The following is a 19,348-nucleotide window of genomic DNA, read 5'->3' on the forward strand; positions in this document are numbered from 1 at the left end:
TGCCCGCGAAAGGCAAAGGTGCCGAGTTCGAGTCTCGGTCCGGCACACAGTTTTAATCTGCCAGGAAGTTTCATATCAGCGCACACTCCGCTGCAGAGTGTAAATCTCATTCTGGAAATCTGCATTATTATATTTGAAATTATTCATTTAATTAAGCGATTTACGTATTGAGAAGAAGCAAGCTTAGTCAGAAACAGAGATTATGTACAAGGGAGTTAACAGAGTGCTTTGTCGATAGTTGTGAGAGATGTTTTTATGTGTGTTTATGGAAGTACGTGGTCAGTCTAAAATCTGAATTCTTATTCATAATATCAAAGACACAGCTTTAAATAAGCGAACGTTGATGATGAGGGTGAGAGGTGACTTGACTGAGTTTGGCGTTGTTCGCGAATACTTTGCGAGTATTGGTAGACTAAAATTGTTTACGAGATGGAGACTCTAACGCTGCTGCATGCAATACTCCTACCATCTTTCCTCATAGTATCAACAGGGCTATGGTTATCTGAAGCAATTAAAACTCGAGTGAGTTATTATGAAAACGTGAAGCTCTCTCTGTCCCCCCCCCCCCCTAACCGGCCGCGGTGACCGAGCGGTTCTAGGCGCTTGAGTCCGGAACCGCGCGACTGCTACGGTCGCAAGTTCGAATCCTGCCTCGGGCTTGGATATCTGTGATGTCCTTAGGTTAGTTAGGTTTAAGTAGTTCTAAGTTCTAGGTGACTGATGACCTCAGATGTTAAGTCCCATAGCGCTCAGAGCCATTTGAACCATTTTTCTGTCTGTCCCGTACATCACAGCGCTCTACAAGACTCGATTGTTATGACCGGACAGTGTTCTGCACGTGAGCAGAGTTCAGGGTTTCTGGGAAAGCAAATGGAATGTAGACTGTACATGTAACGACAAAATTATGCTCTTACCGGTGAGTGGTGGAAGAGCAGGCAGTTTTACAGGAGGCTTTAGCTGCGCTACGGCATCGAGAGATACGAACGCGGACGCATAGCGAAATACGCGAAGCGGATTTGGGACCGGACGAAAGCGAATAGCCGGGCTGGGCGCGGAGCGGCGTTGCGGCTGCCGGCCGTGGACGTGGCTACCGACCGGGCCACCGGGCCGAACTGCGCCCGAGTGCGGCGTCGCCCCACGCCCAGGAGCCACTGGGATGTCCCGCGAGGTCGCCGCCACCGGAGGAGGAGTCGCAGAGCCCGGGCGTGGCAAGGCCGCCGCCGCCCTATATATACGGCGCGCGCGCATCCCGGGCCACAGGTCCTCTGCGAGTGCTCAGCAGACCGCACCAGCAGCGCACAGCACCACCCAGCCATGAAGATCTTCGTAAGTACCGCCTCACACCTACTCTTCGACCTACTGTGCTCTTAGCGGTCGGCACGTGCCTTACTAGCGAGTACAGCACCACTTGACAAGTATCTGTTACTGAGAATCGCTCCTTACAACTAAAATAACTCTGTTGTTTTCTTGGGTCGTCAGTCTTCTGTCCGATGTGATGCGATGCGTCACGAATTTCTCTCCTGTACCAGCCTTCTCAACGTAGCACTTGCCCCCAATGACCTTAATTATTTCTTGGCTATATTCCAGTCTTTGCCTTTTATCGCAGTTTTTACCTCTACAGCTCTCTCAAGTACCACGAAAACTAACCTTCGACGTCTTAAGGGGGGGGGGGGGGGGGGGTAGGACGTCAAACGGGACGACTTGAGGCAGGAGAGACCACAGGAATTTTTAATTTCCACTGCCTATACTTTTAAAAATAAATTCATTAAACTTTGTCAGAATGACCAGAAAGGATTCAAGATTTACACGTATAGTGGTGTAAGTTCGAAAATATATGAAAATAATTTATTTTTTTATATTTGAATTTCACCTTTTTTTCACTTACCATTGGCTGCATTTGTTGCCATAGGTACACATTTCTTCATAAGTAAGGGAGATTCTTCGATTAATTTTGCACAGCACACAAACCATACTTACTGGTGTATGAAACTCTAGAATTTTCCAAATCTATTAGAAACTGTTGTAAAAATTGAGAAAATTAACTATGAAATTTGAGTTTTTTCTAAAAACGAAGTTTAAAATGTAAGATCACATTCATTTTTTGATAAATTAAATAAGTTCTAGATTTTCATACACCTGTAAGTATGGTTTGTATGCTGTGCAAAATTCATCGAAGAATCTCTTTTACTTATGAAGAAACGTGTACCTATAGCAATAAACGCGGCCAACAGAAGTGAAAAAATGATGAATTTTCACATGTAAAAAATTATTTTGCTATTTTTTTGAACTTCTACAGCTATGACTGTGAATCGTGAATCCTTCCTGGTGGTGCTGACAAAGCTTTATGAATTTATTCGTCAAACTATAAACAGTGGAAATTAAAATGTCCTGTGGTGCCTCTCCTGATCCAAGACGGCCCGTTTGACGTCCTACCCCCCTTAACACGTATCCTATCATTCTCATCTTCCCTGTTGTCGTCGTTCCACTCCTTGAACATTCTGGGGGAATATCTTCGTTTCTTATGTTATCAGTCCATCTAATTTTCAGCATACTTAAAAAGCACCATACCTCAAGCGTTTCGATTCACTTCTTTTAGATTTTCCCACTGTCCATCATTCACCGCCTTACAATGCTGTGCCAGTAACGTACATTCTCAGAAATTTCTTTCTCAAATTATGCCCATGTTTGATATTAGGCGACTCCTTCTGGCCAGGGATACTCTCTTTACCTGAGCCAGTCTATAGCCTGCTTTTTATATCTCCCTTGTTGCGTCCGTTGTGTAGCTTTGCTTCCAAGATAGCAGACATCCTAAACTTCTTCTACTTCGTGGTCACCAATTATTGATGTTAAGATTACCGCTAATGCAATTTCTACTACTCATTACTTTCGTCTTTCTTCAATTTACTCTCAATCCATAGCACTTGCGCCTTTGCCTCCTTTTTCCATTCGCCAGACCATACAATTCTTGATCTCTTTCACCGAGGATAGCAATGTCATCAGCGAATCTTATCAATGGTATCCTTTCTCTCTCAAATTAAATCCCAGTTCTGAAATTTCTTTTATTTCCATCATTGCTTCATGGAAGTGTGGATTGCAAAATAGGGGCGAAAGCTACATCCGTGTTTCGTATCCTTACTAAACAGAGCAGATAGTCTTCGTCTTAAATTCTTATTTTTCCGGTTGATCCTATGGTCTCGATATTACACTAATGACTATCACTAATTTTTCCTACTGTCTCTTTCCTCCTCTGTTAATACTGAGGCAATCACACGTGAGAATTATGAATTACTTTTGACACTGCGTTCTTCTTATTTGGTTTGGGACAAATTTAGATCCGCCTTCCAATTCCATCTCTCCTGCGCTAACCATTTCACCAGGCAATCCTCATTTTTCTGATGACTTTAGCGATGTTACTCTGAATTTTTACTCTCCACTGCAAATTTCACTTTTACACATCAGAGCATGTACATCTAAACGTATTGTTCGAGGTAGCAACGACTCTCAGCGTGTATCTCTAAGTGCTCTGCCATTCTCTCATCTCAATAAAATTTTGTATGCCAACTTTTTCATCGGACAGTTTTAGTTGGAGAGCGTTCTTTACATTTACCGAAGAAGATTTCACGAGAGTAACATCACCTTTCTCTAAAGATGATTTCGTTACAGAATTATATCGCCATATTTAAACGAAAATAACTTCATAAATACACGTAGCTAACATTATTGAACGTCCTTTTTTCGTGTTGCCTGAGTCTACCGCGGCTCTTCGTATCGATTTGTATCCTTTCTCTGTCAGACCGGATAGGTCATCTACATTCAGGAGTGAGTAAGACGGAAAGTTTTGTGAGACTGCTCTTCTCAAGTATGATACACCTTGCAGTGAACTGGATCTAATCTTATCTCTCCTTTATTATGGGAGAGAGCATCTACTCAGTAAGTCTCGTGCGATGAATGCACCCTGGGTGCATCACAGGCCATACGTTAATAGTTTCGTGTACATGTCTCCAAGCTTCAGAGCTAATTTTTGGCTGGGAATGAGTTCAAATACTGTCGGATGCAGTACAGAATTTCTACTTAAATGGAGAGATAAATCGAGTTCATACTACGGTTTGAGTTGATAGAAGAACTTTGCAAGAGAATGTAAAATTTTATCTGTTTTGATAAAATTGTAAATGTCACTCCGACACTGGCGATTGTCTGTAAGACGCTCGGCGTGGCATTGTGTTCTTGCGGAGCTAATTCCGCGGTGGTTGTTCTTTGTCGCTGTTAAGTTTCATACGACTGTGTGTGAAAGAGGCTCACTGCAGCTACTGCTCATCAACTTCGTGAACTGTTTCCCGTTCTGTTCTTACTTAAATAATGAGAAACGGAGCGGAAAGCGTCTGCCAGTCAGAAACCGCCTTACCGGAAGCCAAAGTTTGTCAGGCAGTCCCTGGAGATCAGGTCTCTGAATACATTACTGCGATGGTGACGTGCTAGTTTCAGCAGCGAGACGTCAGTCCAAAAGGCTCTTGGCTCGGGCGACAACGAGTCAAGGACGGCGCTCGGACGCCGGGCGTTGTGGTCGACACTTGAGACCCAGTGGTGCGTCCTTGGCGAACGCTGCCGGCTAGTCCACAGCCATCTCATTTGAGTGTATATTTCCATCTGGTTCACTCATACGATGACAATCAAGGAATGCAGAAACAACACAGAGAAGATTAACACACACGCATATCCCGTAATTACATCGTATCGATCAATCGATCTGAATGATTGTCGTAGCAACTGTATCTTGAGACAGGGTGAACCGCGACGTTCGTCCATCCGAGGGCATTTGCAGCCTACAATAGGACTTGAAAATCTCGCTCTAAAATCCCCAGTATCTCAGTACTTATTGGGAATGGGGAGGAGAGGAGGCTGCAAACAAATCGTCAGCATCAAGTTGTCTAGGTATGTTCACCTCCGTACTTCTCGCAGTGTAAGCGCTACCCCATCAATGTGAACATACATTATGAGACACTATCGTCGTCTGAGTAACACCAGCCAGTATGCGCCACCTTCATGCCTGGTTACCTGAAATCTCCTCACAGTAACTGTTGCGCTTTGTCAACAGCATATCGACGTCGTTTAGCAAACGATACCATGTTTCCGTCTAAAACATCTTGCCTCCGTACTAGTGTGGAACGGTGGATTAGGAGGCAGCTTCTTCGATTGCTGGTTGTGTAAGAAAAGTTCACTGTCAAATGCAGAAAAGACGATGACGGTTAAATCTGATGCTTCCTTTGTCGCCCATGATCGATAATGGGACTAGGGTATGTGTTGACTCCATCCTTCTTGGTTTCATTTGCATAATTTTCCAAAACCACACAAATTGCGCAAACACTTATCAGCTCCGTCCGCAAGTAACAGATGCGCTTTACGCCGGTGACTGGGGACGGAGGGGGGGGGGGGGGGAGAATATCGGGTTCGAACGAATGGTAATACTCATACAACTACTGGCCCTCTGGCGAAACCTCTACGTAAATGTTCCGCAAGACCCACTACTGTGCTTGGTGGAGGAAACCATCATAACAATATTCTTTTCTTTCCTGCCTGTTCCATTCGGATATCGAGCGAGAGAAAAACGTCTGACTGTGCCTCTGTGTGTCGTCTAATCCTTCTTATTTTAGTGCCACGATCCCTACGCGAGAATACGATTTTGCCAGCACAGTTCTCACACTTCCATCTTCGAATACAGATTCTCTTAATGCATCTAACAGAGTTTCGCAAGAACTACATCGTTTTTCTCTTTGTTACACTTTCGTATGGTCTATAACGACCTCTTACTGTCCAAGGACTGTGTCTGGGAATTCGTTCGATGCCTATTGTCAAGCCTACTTGATAGGGACTCCCAACATTGGAACAATAGGATTGTTCCCAATAGTGTCTTCCATACGATTTCCTTTATAGATTCATTAAGTTTACGCAGAAACGTTCCAACAAATTTGCGTTCTACTCGCATTCCATAGTACTTATTTTATTTGATCTTCCCATCTCATTGCTTCTTAGCGTTACTCACAAATATTTATACGATTTAGAGTGCTGAATGTGTTTCCTACTAATTATATAATCTCATATTATCGGGTGCTCTTTCGTTTTTGATAAGCATGATCTTGAATGTATCCACATTTAAACGGACCTACGGTTCATTGTACCCTGCAGTTCTTCACGATCGTCGAACGACGATACTTTACCATAGACAACAGTGTCACTGTGAACAGTCCCACATTATCGCAGTCTTTGAGATTAATTCGAAGTAAAGGCATATTGTTAATAATTGGTAGCAGCCTGAACCATAATGAATGGAGGAATCTCTCCAAATAAAATCTTCTGAGCTCAGAATTTTTTTTTTTCATTCAGTTGGAGTGTGTTCCTCAGGATCTTCTACATTTCAGATGCATGAACACTGTTCCTCAGCGGAAACTCACAACACTTCAAATGGTTCAAATGGCCCTGAGCACTATGGGACTTAACTTCTAAGGTCATCAGTCCCCTAGAACTTAGAACTACTTAAACCTAACTACCTAATGACATCACAGACATCCATGCCCGAGGCAGGATTCAAACCTGCGAATGTAGCGGTCGCGCTGTTCCAGACTGTAGCGCCTAGAACCGCTCGGCCACCAAAGCCGGCTCGCAACAGTACGAACTGAAATGATAACTGCTGCAGAAGAGAAACCGCGTTACAAAAGGCTATGTAGAGTTGCAGTAGGGCAGCTCATTGTCGGGACGGGAACTGTGGACCTATCGTTTGCTGTGACCGTGAATTTTTCCGCCGCAGGTTGTCGTGAGCGCCCTCCTGGCTACGGCCGCTGCCCGCCCGGGCTTCCTGCACGGCGGTCTGAACGGCGTGACGCACGTCGCCGCCGCCCCCGCCATCTCCTACGCCGCCGCCGCCCCCGCGGCAGTCACCTACACGGCCGCCGCCCCCGCGCACATCTCGTACGCCGCCGCCCCCGCCGCCGTCGTCGCGCCCGTCTCCGTGTCGTCGCAGTACCACGCCCAGGACGAGCTGGGCCAGTACAGCTACGGCTACAGCGGCGCCCTGTCCGCCAAGTCTGAGGCCCGCGCCTTCGACGGCTCCGTCGCCGGCGGCTACTCCTACCTGGACGCCAACGGCGTCGTGCAGAGCGCCCACTACGTCGCCGACCCCGTCAACGGCTTCCGCGTCGCCGCCACCAACCTGCCCGTCGCCCCCGCCGCCCCCGAGGCCCCCGCCGTCGAGGCCCCCAAGCCCGTCGAAGACACCCCCGAGGTCGCCGAGGCTAAGGCCGCCCACGCCGCCGCCGTCGCAGAGGCCGCCGCCCGCGCCGCCGCCGCTCCCGAGGAGCCCGAGCCCGCCCCCGCTCCCGCAGCCGTCGCCGTGGCCGCCCCCGCCCCGGCCGTCGCTGTGGCTGCCCCCGCCGTCGCCTACTCTGCCCCCGCGGCCCTGGCCTACTCCGCCCCCGCCGTGGTGGCCGTGTCTCCCGCCAGGTCGTTCGCCTACCACACGGTGGCTGCCGCCCCCCTGACGTACGCTGCTCACGCCCCAGTCGTGCTGGCCTCAGAGGGCCTGTCCGCCGAAGCCATCGCACACCTCCGAGCCAAGGCCGCTCTCCTGGGCTGAACTGGTTCAGCCCCAAGGATGGGCAACCATCACTAGCAACTCACCTGTCCTATCTTGTACATACACTTTTTTAATAAAAAATGATGGCATCTTAAATATAGTTTTATTGCACTTTACATTTTATACTTCCCATGTCCTATACGAGATTGTTAATAGGACCTCCTGGATGTTTTCATTGCGTTTTATTGGCAGGACGAATCATGTTCGGGGCAATGGATTTCTTCTCTGCTCCGATTCTCTTAGTGCCTTACAATCACTGCAGAATTTGTATCCAACTGAAGAGATGGTCCAGGTGATATACAGGGTGTTACAAAAAGGTACGGCCAAACTTTCAAGAAACATTCCTCACACACAAATAAAGAAAAGATGTTATGCGGACATGTGTCCGGAAACGCATAATTTCCATGTTAGAGCTCATTTTAGTTCGTCAGTATGTACTGTGTAAGTAGGCTGTTAATGTTTTCTTATTGGCAACGTTACGTAGCGCTCTGTATGAAAATCACTGGCTGTGCTGTGTGCAGTCTGTGCCTAGTTTGCATTGTTGTCTGCCCTTGTAGTGTTGGGCAGCTGGATGTGAACAGCGCGTAGCGTTGCGCTGTTGGAGGTGAGCCGCCAGCAGTGGTGGATGTGGGGAGAGAAATGGCGGAGTTTTGAAATTTGTAAGACTGGATGTCATGAACTGCTATATATATTATGACTATTAAGGTAAATACATTGTTTGTTCTCTATTAAAATCTTTCATTTGCTAACCATGCCTATCAGTAGTTAGTGCCTTCCGTAGTTTGAATCTTTTATTTAGCTGGCAGTAGTGGCGCTCGCTGAATTGCAGTAGTTCGAGTAAGGAAGATTTTTGTGAGGTAAGTGCTTTGTGAAAGGTATAGGTTAATGTTAGTCAGGGCCATTCTTTTGTAGAGATTATTGAAAGCCAGATTCCGTTGCGCTAAAAATATTGTGTGTCAGTTTAAGCACAGTCATATACAATTGTTCTAAGGGGACGTTTCAACTGTACTTCCTCGATTCACTGCCAGTTGGCCCAATTGAAGGAAGGTAATGTTGACTTCGGTGCTTGTGTTGACATGCGACTCATTGCTCTACAGTTCATGCACGATGGAGCTCCTGCACATTTCAGTCGAAGTGTTTGTACGCTTCTCAACAACAGATTCGGTGACCGAAGGATTGGTAGAGGTGAACCAATTCGATGGCCTCCACGCTCTCCTGACCTCAACCCTCTTGACTTTCATTTATGGGGGCATTTGAAAGCTCTTGTCTACGCAACCCCGGTACCAAATGTAGAGACTCTTGGTGCTCGTATTGTGGACGGCTCTGATACAATACGCCATTCTCCAGGGCTGCATCAGCGCATCAGGGATTCCATGCGACGGAGGGTGGATGCATGTATCCTCGCTAACGGAGGACATTTTGAACATTTCCTGTAACAAAGTGTTTGAAGTCACGCTGGTACGTTCTGTTGCTGTGTGTTTCCATTCCATGATTAATGTTATTTGAAGAGAAGTAAAAAATGAGCTCTAACATGGAAAGTAAGTGTTTCCGGACACATGTCCACATGACAGTTTCTTTCTTTGTACGTGAGGAATGTTTCCTGAAAGTTTGGCCGTACCTTTTTGTAACACCCTATATGACCAGCTGTAATTTCTCCAACGGCGGGGTAAGGAGGTGTCCTTTTGCTGGGTGCCTGGTCATGTAGGAATACAGGGCAATGAACAGGCCGATCGGGCTGCCAAGGAGGCCTGCAGAGAGCAGGATGTGGTCCGGTGTCCTATTCCCTCGGAGTCTGTTATCTCTGCACTCCACAGGAAGTGCATGGAGTTGTGGGAGGAAGAATGGCTGGCGGTGACGGCCAATAAACTGCGGTTGGTCTTGTCAACAACTCGGCCATGGCGTTCCTCCTGCCGGTTGCTCAGGCAGGAAGAAGTGACCCTCCGTCTTCGGATTGGGCACTGTCCTCACACACATAGCTTTTTATTACGGCGGGAGGATCCTCTGTTTTGTGATGCTTGTGGTGTGCACATCTTAGTCCAGCACATTTTAACAAACTGCATTTTACACTGTGATGCAAGGGCAGAAGCACAAGTTGATGGGTATCTGCCTTTTGTTTTAGCAGACGATGAGACGTGTGTGTCTAGGGTTTTAAAGTTTTGTGATGTGTCTGGACTCTGGCCTAAACTTTTAGGTTGGAGGTTTTAGTGTATTGCGGAGTGGCTGACTCCTCCCTTTTTTCCTTGCGGTCAGCCAGCCACTTCCATCTGCTATATTGTTTTAACTCCCGCTACCACTTTCTTCCTGTGTTATCCATGTTTTACTGCTGACGACGTGCTTCGTCCCACGCTTCGGTGTGGGTAGGCACACATTTTTCAAAGCTTGTTACCTGTGTTTTATGTTCTGTTTTCTCTTACTGTTCTGAGTCCTTTCGTGACAGCCGTCTCACTATGTTACTGAGAGGGCGCTGAAGACCTTGCTGTCGTGTGCCCAAAAAACCCTCTACTACTACTACCACTACTTAGAAAATGTTACAGACTTACTAAAGAGACTGCCTACACAACGCCTGTCCGTCCTCTTTTAGAATACTGCTGCGCGGTGTGGGATCCTTACCAGATGGGACTGACGGAGTACATCGAAAAAGTTCAAAGAAAGGCAGCACGTTTAGTATTAACGCGAAATATGGGAGAGAGTGTCACAGAAATGATACAGGATTTGGGCTGGAAATCGTTAAAAGAAAGGCGTTTTTCGTTGCGAAAGAATCTTCTCACGAAATTCCAATCACCAACTTTCTCCTCCAAAAGCGAAAATATGTTGTTGACACCGACCTACATAGGGAGGAACGATCACCACGATAAAATACGGGAAATCAGAGTTCGTACGGAAAGATAGAGTTGTTCATTCTTTCCTCGCGCTATACGAAATTGGAATAATAGCGAACTGTGAAGGTTGTTCGATGAACCCTCTGCCAGGCACTTAAATGTGATTTGCAAAGTATACATGTACATGTAGATGTCAGAGGACAACTGCGCGATAACTACAAGCCATAAAAATGAATCATGCCAGTGGACAGAACATCTCTCTAAATTTCGATCCGTAGTACACGTCATGGCGTAGTTCCACTTGGGGGCGGGCGAGTCAAAACGTGCAGACAAATCACCCAATTTATACTGTCGCATTATCATAGTTCTTGGACGAAGATAGGAACCTGGTAAACAGATTTCGAAAGTGGTATGCTGTCGTTATACCAGCGACGACTGCTACGAACTGAACGCATCTGCTTTCCTGCCCATATTGATGTTTACCGCAACACAAATGCTGTTCTCACTGAGCACCTCTAATGTGAGTTAAAAGTTTGGAGAGATGCTCTATCCCGTGATATGACTCGTAGTTTTTGTGCAGGTGTCTTCTGAAACCCCAGACGTACTAGTGCTTGTCAGTAACGCGTACTTTTATTTCTTTATCTTGACAAGATTAAGACCACATGCAACCAGATACTCAGTACATCAGTACATTAATATGCTATTTACCGTCCAATGCAAATCTGGCTGAAGTGGCACTGTTGTAAGAAACTCCACGTGCTTTCAGGACCGCAGTTTACACTCCATTCAGATGTAAATTTTTGATGGTTTCTTTAATTACCTAAAAACGTCCTCTATAGTTTCTTGTAAAAGGTCATGGCCGATGTCATTTCTCATCCTTCGATAATCCGAGCTTGTACCTATAACGCCCTGATTTGCGATAGTACGTTGAACCCTAAAATTGCTTCTATTTACAATGGAGTTTTTATTTTGTCTCACATATTACGTTCAAAAACAGTAACAACGCAAGAATTTATAGCTGCAGGAAATTCATAATCAGTACGTAAACCTTACGTTTAACTGAGACGAAAAAACTGCAAAAAAATTGCATACGTTGATAGTTTTATACCTAGGGTCCTGTTGAAAATGAAAATAACAGGAAAAGATAGAAGAGGTTAATCTTTTGCGGCTGCCTGTGCACAATTAGGTAAATTTTTTAAATGACATCATGGTCGCCTTTGATAGTAAAAACTGTTTCATCATAAAATCAAATACTGCAATTTCAATTTCGTGGGATGGAAGAGGAATTGATCGATCAACAAGGTAGCTACAAGTATTGAATATAGGAGCAAAAATGGGATAGACTGAGAGATTGCAAAAGGAAATGAAACTGCTGGAGGTAGCAATGAGAATTTACTTACCTTACTTTACAAAATGGAATGGTCGTTGCTTTATTTTCTGAGAGAGGAATTACATGGATTACTTTTTCCTTAAATGGAATATTGTCTTGGATTTTGCGTAGACTGCAGGGTATCTTATTGCAAGGGCGGACAGCAGCAATTAAGAAGGATTTTCCGAATCTTTTTGCTTTGTGGATGTGTACAGATGGGATGCTAACTGAGCCATGTCTTTTATTAGAAGTAAATGAAACGTGTTCGATACATGGAGCGATGTACTGGGGGCATGCACAATATGTAGTTGGTAAAGTACACGTAGTTTGTAGTAAAATAACTTGTCTGATTGTAAAAATCGTAAGTGAACGTATGAGACACTGAATAGATCAAAGAGTTGAATCTGCCAGACGTAACGTAGTCTAGCATTACATGCCTTGTTGGTGTACCCTACAATAACGGTGATGGCTACACAAGGTTTCAAACCTAGTGGTAATGTACATGGGAATTTTACCACGGCATGGCAACAAGCGAAAGTCTTCCTGTCCGTTGCAGCTTAGTTTCCTAAAATCCTGAGGTGCTCATCCTCATCCTGAGTTTTACCCAGATTTGTCGCCTTGTTTTTAATACAGATTTGAGGTGCTGTCAATAAGGAAGTCGCTACGGTCGCAGGTTCGAATCCTGCCTCGGGCATGGATGTGTGTGATGTCCTTAGGTTAGTTAGGTTTAAGTAGTTCTACGTTCTAGGGGACTGGTGACCTCAGAAGTGAAGTCCCATAGTGCTCACAGCCATTTGAACCAATAAGTAAGGAAGTAAGCGTTAGCGTCGGAGGTTGAAATTACGTCGGATTTCTTCATATTTAGCTTTACGCTCAGGCTCTGGATTTATCTATCCAGGGAACTGTGGCCCTTACTTACTCGTGCGATTGGTATCCTCAGCTTTGGCACTTAATTTAAACTGCAGATCATCGATAAAGAAATGGTCTATGGAGGAGAACAAAGCGAAGAAACGTCATCGAGACATGAGAAAATTAGCAGTCCTAAGATTGAACTCTAAGGAATTCTTACCAGAATTCGCTTCTAGGGAGATTTTATATTTCCATTCATTTTATTGTAAAATTTTACTTTAACAAATTCTTTTCTGGAATCTCTAGTAATATCAAGATCGTGGCTGTTGTGTTACCTTTGGAGTATTTTAGATCATCTGTTACCCCAGTTAGCATAGTATTCGTGCTATGCTGTTTGCCAAAACTAGGAAGATGGAATATGTGTGTAAACGTTAATGTAGTTGTGTAAATATATTTCAAGTGTTTGGAGGGTAAAATATTGAAAGGTACATAACTTCAAAGCATGGCACCTCTGATGGAGTAATACCTAAAAAAAATATTTATTCATAATCAAGTCTACGAAAATTTTCTATATATACAATCGTGAAGCAGAGATTTAAAAACCAGCAGATCATATCCAGACTGTGATGTGGAAAGTGACCACATACTCGTTATGATGACGACTGAACTAAAATTCAAGAACATTAAAAGAAGAAGTACATGTAAATGGCATTTGACAAACCTGAAAAACGAAAATACACTGAAGCACTATCAACTAGAAACAGACAAGAAAACAAATACACAGGGCTGCAATGACATCCAAAGCAGCTGGGAAAAAATAAAAACTGGTATTTTAGAAGCAGCAGCAGAAGTAATAGGAAAAGAAAGGACAGGCAAAAGGAAGGAATGGATCACTAATGACCTACTAAATATGATGGAAGAAAGAAGGAAATTAAAAAATTCTGTGAAGAAGGAAGACCAAGAGAAATACAACAGTCTGAAAAACAGAATCAACAGAGAGGCAAAACAAGCAAGAGAAAAATACCTTGATGATCTCTGTATTTCAGTTGAGGACAACATGAGCAAGGGAAATATCGACAAGGCCTATAAATGTGTGAGACATTGCTTTGGAGACAGAAGAAACAGATGTAGGGCTGTGATGGATGAAAATGGCAATATGTTGGATGACGATGATGAAGTTTCAAGAAGATGGAAACAATATATAGGAAAACTGTACAGTGGACCAGACCTGTCTGAAAACATCATGGAAGAAGAAACAGAAGTAGATGCACACAACATAGGTGAACCTATATTAAAGGTAGAGTTTGAACTAGCTCTGAAAAAATTGAAAAACAACAAATCGCCTGGTATAGACAATATCCCAGCCGAACTTCTGAAATCTGGAGGAGCAAAACTGAATCAGGAGTTGTATAATCTTGTTTTCAACATGTACGAGCAGGGTAAAATTCCTACAGACTTTGAGAAAAACATTATGGTCCCCATTCCAAAGAAGGCAAATGCTATAAGATGTGAAAATTATAGGACACTCAGCCTAGTTACTCACGCCTCTAAAATGTTAATCTCAATTATCCTAAAACGCATAGAACAAAAAGTCGAAGCTACACTCTCCGAAGACCAGTTTGGATTCCGGAAAGATAGAGGAACCAGAGAAGCAATATTTGCTCTAAAACTAATAATAGAGAAACGACTAGATAAGAACCTGAAAACATACATAGCTTTCGTAGATGTAGAGAAAGCCTTTGATAATGTTAAATGGGATAAGATGTTTGAGGTACTCAAAAAAGTAGGAATAGACCATAAAGATAGAAAAATGATATGGAACCTGTACAAAAACGATACTGCAGTTATCCGTGGACGGATAAAACAAGAAGAGGTGCGGATACGGAAAGGTGTCCGGCAAGGTTGCGCACTATTCCCTGTTATCTTTAACGTATACATTGAAGAGGCGCTGAAAAAAGTAAGGGAAAATTCATAGACAGGTGTAGTAATTCATGGCCAACGAATAGATATGATAAGATATGCCGATGATATAGCTGTCCTGGCTGAAAGTGAAGAAGATCTTGTAGTCCTACTGAATAGAATGGATAAAGTTATGTGTGAAGAATATAATATGAGAATTAATAAAGCAAAAACAAAAGTAATGGCATGCGACAAAGAAGATCAAGTGAAAGTCCAAGTTCATGTAGGCAATGAACTGCTTGAACAAGTTGATAAAATTACTTATCTGGGCAGTAATATTACCAGGGATGGAAGGAGCAAGGCAGAAGTGAGAAGTAGAATAGCTCAAGCAAAGGCTGTTTTAACAAGAAGAAAAACATATTAACATCTAAGAGCATCCGCCTTGAAACCAGGAAAACATTTTTGAAATCATATGTGTGGAGTGTGGCATGCTATGGGTGTGAAACATGGACTCTCGGGACAGAGGAACAGCAGAAGCTAAATTCTTTTGAAATGTGGTGCTATAGACGCATGCTCAAAATAAAATGGATCGACAAGGTCACAAACGATGTGGTTCTGGAAAGAGCAGGTGAGAAGAGAAGCTTCTGGAGTTTCATTGTTAAAAGAAGAGTGCAATTTACAAGCCATCTATTAAGACATAAACGACTCCTGAACACAATCAGAGGGATATGTCGAGGGAAAAAGACCAAGAGGAAGATCACGACTGAGGTACATGGATCAAATTATGAAAGATGTGGGATGTAACACCTATAAAGAAATAAAGAGAAAAACTGAAAGGCGCACAGAATGGAGACAAGCTGCCATTGTAGCTGTTGCAAACCAATCCCTGGATTGACCACTACAGAAGAAGAAGCACAATTGTTGTAACGCAACAGTAAAACAGTGCCAACTGAAGATATGGAACGGTCGTGCTTATGCTGCATGCTCTGCATGACACTCTTGCAACACGTTAATACGTGCTTTTTTGCAGAGCGTTCCATTTCTTAACAACTCGATTTGTTGACGTAATCCGCTCGATACCACTTGACATTTACGATCGAGACCATCTGACCTCCACGTTATACGTGCAAAATAAGTCAAGAAATGCTGCATTTCACGAGTCGATGACCTATAGAAAAGTAATACCAGTTATAAAGCGCCACTTGCATCAGGAGAAGCAAGAGCAGCTCAAATATATTTTTTTTTGGAATGACAGCAAATGTCACCCAAGTTTCATGTAACAGTTAGTTAACTATCTCAGGTTCACAGGAAGCACAGGAACCAAAACTATTCGCTAATGGAACGAAGTACTACATAATTAACGTAATTCCGATAAAAAAGTAATACTAAAACCTCAGAAAGACACAAAGTTTGTGATGGAACATATTTTTAAGTTAGTTAAATGTACACTTTTGGCCATTAAAATTGATACACCACGAACATGACGTGCTACATACGCGAAATTTAACAAACAGGAAAAAGATGCTGTGATATGCAAATGATTAGCTTTTCAGAGCATTCACACAAGGTTGGCGCCGGTGGCGACTCCTACAACGCGCTGACATGAGGAAATTTTCCAATCGATATCTCTTACACAAACAGCAGTTGACCGGCATTGCTGGTGAAACGTTGTTGTGATGCCTCGTGCGAGGAGGAGAAATGCGTACTATAACGTTTCCGTCTTTGATAAAGGTCGGATTGTAGCCCATCGCGATTGCGGTTTATCGTATCGCGACATTGCTGCTCGCGTTGGTCGAGATCCAATGACTATTAGGAGAATATGGAATCGTTGGGTTCAGAAGGCTAATACGGAACGCCGTGCTGGATCCCAACGGCCTCGTATCACTAGCAGTCGAGATGACAGGCATCTTATCCGCATGGCTGTAAGGGATCGTGTAGCCACGTCTCGATCTCTGAGTCAACAGATGGGGACGTTTGCAAGACAACAACCATGTGCACGAACAGTTCGACGACGTTTGCAGCAGAATGGACTATCAGCTCGGAAACCATGGCTGCGATTACCCTTGACGCTGCATCACAGACAGGAGCGCCTGCGATGGTGTACTCAACTACGATCCCTGCGAAACCCTACATTTCAGCAGGATAATGCACGACCGCATGTTGCAGGTCCTGTAAGGGCCTTTCTGGATACAGAAAATGTTCGACTACTGCCCTGGCCAGGACTTTCTCCAGATCTCTCATCAACTGAAAACGTCTGGTCAACGCTGGCCGAGCAACTGGCTCGTCACAATACGCCAGTCACTACTCTTGATGAACTGTGGTATCGTGTTGAAGCTGCATGGGCAGCTGTACCTGTACACGCCATCCAAGCTCTGACTCAATGCCCAGCCGTATCAAAGCCGTTATTACGGCCAGAGGTGGTTGTTCTGGGTACTGAGTTCTCAGGATCTATGCACCCAAATTGCGTGAAAATGTAATCACATGTCAGTTCTAGTATAATATAGTTGTCAAATGAATACCCGTTTACCATCTCATTTCTTCTTGGTGTAGCAATTTTAATGGCCAGCAGTGTGTGCCCCCGAAACCATTTTTCACGATTTCTATCGAAGTTATGTCGAGTCACTTTACAGAGCACCCACATATGATTTGTTTTTTAATGGTCAGGATACATGCAGCCATTTACCGAATACTAAATTTAATACCAGAAATGAGGATGTCTTTAACCTTACTTGTGGTATTTGTGAAACATATTTAAATTACTGAAGAAGAGTGAACTTTAAGCCCTGCTCATGTTATACACACTCTTAAAAATGACAACGAAGGTGTATAATGACGTAATACTAAATTTCGCTTTTACGACAGTTTTGTACCAGGAAGTGAATGCGCTATACTTTGCTGGATTTGAATGACAATCCGCTCTCAATAAACCTAGAGCTCATACTCCAACTACCCTGTTCATATTCTGCTCTACATTCGCGGCTACTTTTTACTTCGTAATTCATCCATATGATAGGATGAGCTGTGCAAATGAAGTATTTTCGGATTAGATTGGAAATTTAATTTGCTACCTCATCCCTACTCCCCTGCATCTGCATAGAGGCATCTGTTTGGCCTTGCTGCCGCGACCTACAGAACAGTGTAAGGTCGGCAGACGGCTGGGCACCTTACCTGTCGTGTTCTCGTAAGTCGGCCTGCAGAGCGGATTCAGCGGTGACTCAGCGGCGCATCCTCGCCTAGAGAGCCCGCATGCCGCCGCGTGGAGGCCACGGTCACTGCTATTGCTCTTCCTCTCACCTGGTGACCCCGCGCACAGCCAGGCCGTTCACGGGCAATACACCCACGTGCTTCAGCCCGAGGAAGCGAGAACTCACACAGCACCAGCTCCACGCTCATAAAGATCTTTACTACCTACATCCCAACCTAATAACTAGATTAGCGCGGATTTTATGTAATGACGTATTCTGTTCCTTTACGCGTAGTTACAAGAAAAACTAAAATGACGGCGAATTACACTGAAAGGACACTTATTTCAACGTTGTTAATTACATTTTCTTACATATTTCAGGGCATAATACATTACTGCTACACCAATAAGAAATGCAGATGATAAACGGGTATTAATTGGACAAATATGTTATACTAGAACTGACATGTGATTACATTTTCACGCAATTTGGGTGCATAGATCCGTAATAACGGCCTTCATACGCCTGGGGGTTGAGACAAACAGAGGTTGGATGGCATGTACAGGAACAGCTGCCCATACAGCTTCAACACGTTACTACAGTTCATCAAGAGTGGTGACTGGCGTATTGTGACGAGCCAGTTGCTCGGCCAGCGTTGACCAGACCTTTTCAATTGGTGAGAGATCTGGAGAATGTGCTGGTCAGGGCAGCAGTCGAACAGTTTCTGTATCCAGAAAGGCCCGTACAGGACCTGCAACATGCGGTCCTGCATTATCCTGCTGAAAGGTAGGGTTTCGCAAGGATCGAATGAAGGTTAGAGCCACGGGTCGTAACACATCTGAAATGTAACGTCCACTGTTCAAAATGCCCTCAAGGCGAACAAGAGGTGACCGAGACGTATAACCAATGGCTCCCCATACCATCACGCCGGGTGATACGCCAGTATGGAGATGACGAACACACGCTTCCAATGTGCGTTCACCGCGATGTCGCCAACACGGATGCGACCATCTTGATGCTGTAAACAGAACCTGGATTCATCCTAAAAAATGACGTTTTGCCATTCGTGCACCAAGGTTCGTCGCAGAGTACACCATCGCAGGCGCTCCTGTCTGTGATGCAGCGTCAAGGGTAACCGCAGCCATGGTCTCCGACCTGCAAACGTCGTCGAACTGTTCGTACAGATGGTTGTTGTCTTGCCAACGTCCCCATATGTTGACTCGGGGATCGAGACGTTGCTGCACTATCCGTTACAGGCATGCGGATAAGATGCCTGTCATCTCGACTGCTAGTGATACGAGGCCGTTGGGATCCAGCACGGCGCACCGTATTACCCTCCTGAACCCAAAGATTCCATATTCTGCTAACAGTCATTGGATTTCGACCAACGCGAGCAGCAATGTCGCGATACGATAAACCGCAATCGCTATAGGCTACAATCCGATTTTTATCAAAGTCAGAACCGTAATGGTACGCATTTCTCCTCCTTACACGAGGCATCTCAACAACGTTTCATCAGGCAACGCCGGTCAGTTGCTGTTTGTGTATGAGAAATCGGTTTGAAACTTTCCTCACGTCAGCACGTTGTAGGTGTCGCCACCGG

The 19,348-nt window shown here is 44.5% G+C and overlaps 1 protein-coding gene across 1 annotated transcript in view; it reads left to right on the forward strand.

The window, feature by feature from the left end:
* The first annotated feature begins 1,204 nt into the window (after positions 1-1,204).
* Positions 1,205-19,348, forward strand: part of LOC124606496 (ice-structuring glycoprotein-like) — a 41,103-nt gene continuing 22,959 nt past the window's right edge. The window contains exons 1-2 of the mRNA XM_047138478.1: positions 1,205-1,326; positions 6,800-7,619. Coding sequence (XP_046994434.1) covers positions 1,315-1,326; positions 6,800-7,619 — 832 coding nt within the window. The 5' untranslated portion in view covers positions 1,205-1,314. The remainder of the gene's footprint in view (positions 1,327-6,799; positions 7,620-19,348) is intronic.

The sequence above is a fragment of the Schistocerca americana genome, chromosome 3, assembly GCF_021461395.2.
Source record: "Schistocerca americana isolate TAMUIC-IGC-003095 chromosome 3, iqSchAmer2.1, whole genome shotgun sequence".
In the NCBI taxonomy this organism is placed as follows: Eukaryota; Metazoa; Arthropoda; class Insecta; order Orthoptera; family Acrididae; genus Schistocerca; species Schistocerca americana.